At 41.5% G+C, this 6,000-nt stretch overlaps 1 protein-coding gene across 1 annotated transcript in view; it reads left to right on the forward strand.

Annotated features, from left to right (window-relative positions):
* The window catches only part of XPR1 (xenotropic and polytropic retrovirus receptor 1), a 167,080-nt gene extending 164,059 nt beyond the window's left edge, over positions 1-3,021 (forward strand). Inside the window, exons 14-15 of the mRNA XM_067535217.1 lie at positions 195-416; positions 1,277-3,021. Of these exons, the coding sequence (XP_067391318.1) occupies positions 195-416; positions 1,277-1,337 (283 nt within the window). The 3' untranslated portion in view covers positions 1,338-3,021. The remainder of the gene's footprint in view (positions 1-194; positions 417-1,276) is intronic.
* The last annotated feature ends 2,979 nt before the right edge of the window (positions 3,022-6,000 follow it).

Below are 6,000 nucleotides of genomic sequence, written 5' to 3' on the forward strand. Positions count from 1 at the left end.
TGCTTCCCTGTTAGTCACTTACCTTCCTAGCTACCTATTTCTCTCCAACCTGCCAGCTTATAAGGCCTTGCCCTCCTAGGGGCTAAGTAGCATCTCCGAGACTGCATCACTGCTTTGCCAAAAATTGGTGACAGCTGTGAAAGCGGTACTTAGTTTTTATATTATTCCTTTTTTCCTTCCCTGTCTCCTTCCAGGCGGTTTGTGTGGAATTTCTTCCGTCTGGAAAACGAGCATCTGAACAACTGTGGTGAGTTCCGTGCTGTCCGGGACATCTCAGTGGCACCAATGAATGCTGATGATCAGACACTACTAGAGCAGATGATGGACCAGGATGATGGTGTCCGAAACCGCCAGAAGAACAAGGTGTGGAAGCGTAGCCAGAGCGTGTCCCTGCGCCAACCTAATCTTTCTTCACAGTACGTATTTGCTTTGTCCTCTTGCACAACAAAATATGAAGGAATTAACTTCTTGTTAATAATTGTTTGAGGTGCCATGTTGGAAACATAACTTAAATAGTTTGAAAAGAGAAGACTGACCCAACTAGTAAATAAATACATCAGAACTACCCTCTCAGGCAAAGTGTCTGTAGCACTGATGCAATGTGCTTTGTTCCGTCAGGTTGACTAACCAAGTGTACTTTTGTCAGGTACAGAGTTCTCTTTAGGTAAACACATGTAAGGCACAGTTTATCCCTCAGACATGCAGTGAAGCAAGGTATGTCATACATCTCATAAAATAAGCTACGTGTGTGTGTGTGTGAAGCACAGTGACAGATTGAACAAGAAATATGCACAGTAGTATACGTCCACCATGCTGAGGACAGGATTGATTACCTAATGTATGTAACTGTATGTAGTGTATAGTGTGTGTGTCTGTATTAAATACTTGTAGGAATGGAATTCCTTGTATAAAGATTATTTTAATTTCACACTCTGCCTCAAATTGTTTTCATTTTGTGTCCCTTATTTACTGTATTGTAGTAACTAACCAGTAGAGGGCGCTGTTAACCTACAGAATTTAGTCAGTATCAGAAAGATGAGCATGAGGGGCAGAAAGGTGTCATTCATCTCTTTGTATTTTTATAGGGTTATCTTCCCAACCTGGGGGCAGGTCGGGTATGAATTATCACGTGTCTGTAGTAGCCTGCTGGCCCAGACATTGCCTGTGTAGGGAATATGTTTGACATAGTGTATTTATATTATCTGTGTATTATAGTAATATGTCTTCCTTCCCCTCAGTGAGTGAGTATTTTTGTTTGCTTGTTTGTTTTTCCCAGATCCAAGGCTCGTGACACTAAGATATTGATAGAGGACACAGATGATGAAGCAAACACTTGAAAAGTCCACAGAGTCTAGTTCTACATCCCTTGTTTTCTTGCTCTACTACCCTTTCCCCGACCAACCCAACCTCTGGTACAGTTCCAGCTGAAAACAGGAGAAAACACTGAACACGTTTTCCGAGCTCTTCCGGACTGGACCCTATGGACTCCAACAAGCTCACTGTGTTTCTTTTCTTCTGGTTTAATTTTGATTTTCTACTTTTTAAAATAATATTTACTTTGTTTTGCCAATCAGAGGACAGTTAAGGAAAGAAGTAGCTAAGGATTGTTTACAATCACAACAAGGACATAAAACCCTATCTGGATAAAGAACAAGCATCATAGGGACTCCTTGATGGGACAGTACCGAGAACATACTCGGCTTCTGCTTGGCCCGGTTTCGGCTGGTTGAAACCGGACTTGGGTTTTTAAATTTGTGTTTTGTTTTTTTCTTTCCTTCATATCCAGTGCTGAGGCTCTGGCTGCACTTGCAGGGAAAGTGCACTTACAGCAGTACCTTCATTCACGAAGCTACTTTTTAATTTGATGTAACTTTTCTTATAATTTTTTTGGAAATATGATGTAATTGTTGCGTACAGTTTTCACATTATTTATGAAACTTAACAACCATACGAGAATGATTTTCGAGTCCTGTGCAATGGAGGCGATAACAGTAAAACAAGGCATGGGATGTAGATCTGGATCTCTTTCGTGAGGGTTATGCCCTGCAAATACCTCTTTCATGAGATTATTTGCGCCAGTTTGACCTTTGTTCTCTTCTCAGTTTAGTTTTATTTCCAAACCAAAGTTTTTTTTTCTAATTTTAGTTGCTGCTGCTGCTTCAGAAGCCTCAGCATGTTTCACGTACCAGTTCATGCTCACCTTTCCATGTGGCCGTGCAAAAATAGTGTAAATGATTCTGAGAATTTTTTAAAGGAGAGTTGCAATAAATCTTGCCACTAGGCCGAACACCCAGGCAAAAAGAGCGGGTTTGGTGTTTAGGTTAAGAACTATTTTTTCAAAACCTTAATCTTAATGAGATAAGGCTTGAGCACTGTCCGCCCATGTTAAATAGGGAGCTTTTCTATTTTTCCACTTCAGCTAAATACAGCAAAAATAAAAGTGGACCAGATGAGGACTTGATCTTTCTCGTGCGTGGGAGGGGGGTTTGTTACATGATTTGGTTCATTGGTGGCTATGCTTCAAAAAATTGGCACCCTGACCCAGTTTGCTGTAGGGCAAAGAGGTGAGTGTGTGTTGCCCATAGGATAGGGAACCTGGTATTGAATTGGAAAAGTCTTTAATGACATTTTATTTTATATGTCTTGCCTGGCTTTGGCAAAGCGTTCTCTACCAGTAACTGCCTGAGCACACCTTCAGGTTGCTTTGTTCCTTGCCCATCATTTACACCCTCTCCCCAGTCTTCTAGTCTACAACCAATTTAGTGGTAGGTCAGCCTTTCACTGGAGTGTGGGTGATCCTACTAAGCAGAGTAGGGTTTAAGGATATCCTACTGCTTAGCAGTTTCAGTAGAAATGATAAGGCCAGCTTGATAAGCTTTGCATATTTTGACACTACCACCACCCCTCTTAAAAGAGAACAGCGTGAGTGTTTGAGAGGGCCGTGCATGCCCTGCACCACTGCAGGTTTTAATGCGTGCATAAAGCTTCCGTGTTTAATATTAATAAACAAAATCTTATTTGTGCCTTGCTCTATTGCATGTAAGGTTAACACCAGAGACTGGGAGAAGCTGCTTCAATTCCCTTTAATCCTGTCCTTAACCCAAGGCTTGACTTTATAGCAGGGACTGTTAGAGACTCTGCATCCTTTTTGGACGGGGAATGGTCACAGTTACTGCTGCTCTGTGTTCTTGTTTTGAACCATTCTTCCATGTATCCCAAGGAGTCTCCTAGTTCTTTGGCAGTGCCAGTAGCCAGCCACATGTAGTTACTGTTTGGACTCCAAGTGGCAGATGAACACCCTCAGCTAAGTAGGATCCATTTTTTACTTCTGTCCTATGTTTTGTATTTACATTTCTAGCGATCAAATGCTAGGAATCCTTGCTCAGCTACTGTTAAATTATTTTTCTTTCATTAGCCAATCACATGGCTTATTACATATGGTTGGTGCGCTGCTTTTTCTTAGTTTGCCTACTGTGCCTCTTGCCCAGAGGAACTGAAGAAGGAAAGTTAATTATTAATTTAATTTAAATAGGGCAAAATAACTTTATCATACATTGGTGGTAGTGAACTGGTGCCCTTGACAGAGTGAGAGTTATCTCAATTATCAAGACTGTCATAGTGCACTCTGAACTTATCAAGAAACTCAGCACTACCTCTGATCTACAGAATATGATAGTGTCATTACGGTGGAATAGACGATATGTGTTTTGTTATTCCTCCATCAACATGACCAGGGCCAGCTGGTATTTCAGCATCAGCCCACTCTGACAGGAGGGAATCTGAACTATACAGACTAACACAATTCTGCATTCCCCCTTTTGGTACCCAGGGGTCTGGTTCTCCCATCTTGACTTACTCATGCGTCTTGTTCAGACAAGGACAGATGCACCTGTCCGCCTACTATTTTGCATTTCAGTGGTTTTTGCTATATTCACAACATTCAATTCCAATTACAGCACAAAGAACAGAGAGAGCTCATGGGAGGTAATTATGCAAGACACTCCAGCTAATAAGAATTGGGATATCATCAGCAACTAAAACTGTCGAAGAATAGTGATGTCATATATGCCAGTGGGCAGTTTAAAAGCAGCCAAACCCAGGGGCACAACCTGAACTAATCAAGTGTCATTACTTAAGGAAGTATTGCTTTAAAAAAAAAAAAAAAAAAAAAGGGGGGGGGGGGAGCCTTCCTGACATCTTTGCTGCAATTACAGCATCTGAAAATATTTTTTCACTTCGTACAGAGAGCTTAAAGTAGCATGGAACAAGTAGAGGGAAGTGAAACATTGTGAATGAGTTTCTGAGCTCAACTAGGAGAATTGAACATGTTTTGGGTAGTCTGCCTCTGACATGACTGGTACTACATGAGCTAATTGGCTCAAACTTTAAACCCAGGGAAGTATCAAGTCACTAAGAACTGAGATCTTCGTCAGTTTTTTTTCTTCAACTTATCAAGGCTCTGCAGGAAGAGAGAGAACTCCAAATTCTCTTCTCTGTGATTGTCAATATCCTGCTCCGACCTTCTTTCTCTTCCCACTCTGTTGAAGAGCACTCTGTTCCAGCTATGTTTTCACTGCCAAAAATGTTTCTCTGTTTATTGTCAATTAGTTCTTTTTTTTTTTTTTTTTTTTTTTTTAAGCTAACTTGGTGTAAAAACGCACCTTTTATGACCATGACAACAGCCTGTGTAATGAAGGTGTCTGTATGTCTAGGTCAGGATGCCTGAGCTCCTAGCATCATGGTACAAAAGAACCCCATTTTCAGAATCACTTTATTCCCTGGTGCCTCAAAGGGCTTGTATTTCATGACTACGCAGAGAGATTTGAGCAAGTCATAATATAGCTTCCTCTCAGGAGTTAGTTCTAAAAACCTGCAGGGTTCCATCTCTGAATGAACAGTAACATCTGGCCAATTAAATGAGATATAATGGAGCAAGGCGGTTGGTGAAAGAAATGTAACCACCTCTCCTACTTGAGTGGTCTGCAAAATGAGAAAATGAGAGACAGTGTCTCCCCTGTGGTGGTCACACTTCATGAATGACCTTTGCAAATGTAACAGCATGGGTATTTGTGAGAATACTGCTGTGGAAGACTAGTGTTACTAAATGCAGAATGCGCAGTGAAAGGAGAACAGAAACTGGATTTTTAATCCAGTGATTGCATCGAACCGAGAGATGGGATTGCAGGACAGCCAGAAACCTGCTCCCAACTTCCTTTAGCAAAAGCTGGAAACTGTCCATCTTCCCATTTTGTAGCCACCTACATTTGCCTTTCCCTTTGATGTGTCTGGGTTCTCTCCCTCCCTTATCTAACATCTTAAAGGGTGCTCTTCTGCTGGAATTGAGACCTACCTATTGGTTCTACTTTGTAGTCACCTGAGCTTGGAGTGCATGGTAGGAGTCTCCATTTGTCTCACTACTGAGTGTTTTTGTTTTTTAATGGAGATTTCCCCCCACCGCTGGAGTTTAGAATTTCAAGTTGGTCACATTCATTCCCTGTTCAAAGGCATCTCCGTCGCTCCCTCCCAAACCTCTAAAATATCAGGGGATTATCAGGCAATGTTGATCAGGCAGGTCCATCCCCAGGCTGTCGAGATGATATTCACCACTGTGAATCCACACACATCTCTAATTCTCTGGATCTTTCCTCCAGCTTCTGACTGCACTACATGAAAATGAGACTTTGATCACTGGCATGTGCTTATCACAAATCCTAGATCTTTTTTATACTTTGCTGGCAGAAAGGCCAGAATCCCTCTGCTGTGTTCCATAGATGAATTTCATCCAAGAGGAGGGAGGCAGCTGGAAAAAAAACCCAGTAAATTCTCTTCAAAGGGCTTCACAGAGCAAAGCTTGGTGAACTAGGGTGTGTCTATCAGGCTCATTCTCTATTAACTTTACTGCTACCTTTCCCTTCATTTTCTGAAAGAAGTGGAGTGGCTATCTCCTGCTTTCTTACGGCTGTATTCTGAATGTTTCAATATATTAATTCTTCTGAAATT

Source organism: Emydura macquarii, unplaced genomic scaffold (genome assembly GCF_026122565.2).
Source record: "Emydura macquarii macquarii isolate MOO-44397 ecotype Brisbane River unplaced genomic scaffold, CSIRO-AGI_Emac_v2 contig_3477, whole genome shotgun sequence".
Lineage (NCBI taxonomy): Eukaryota > Metazoa > Chordata > Testudines > Chelidae > Emydura > Emydura macquarii.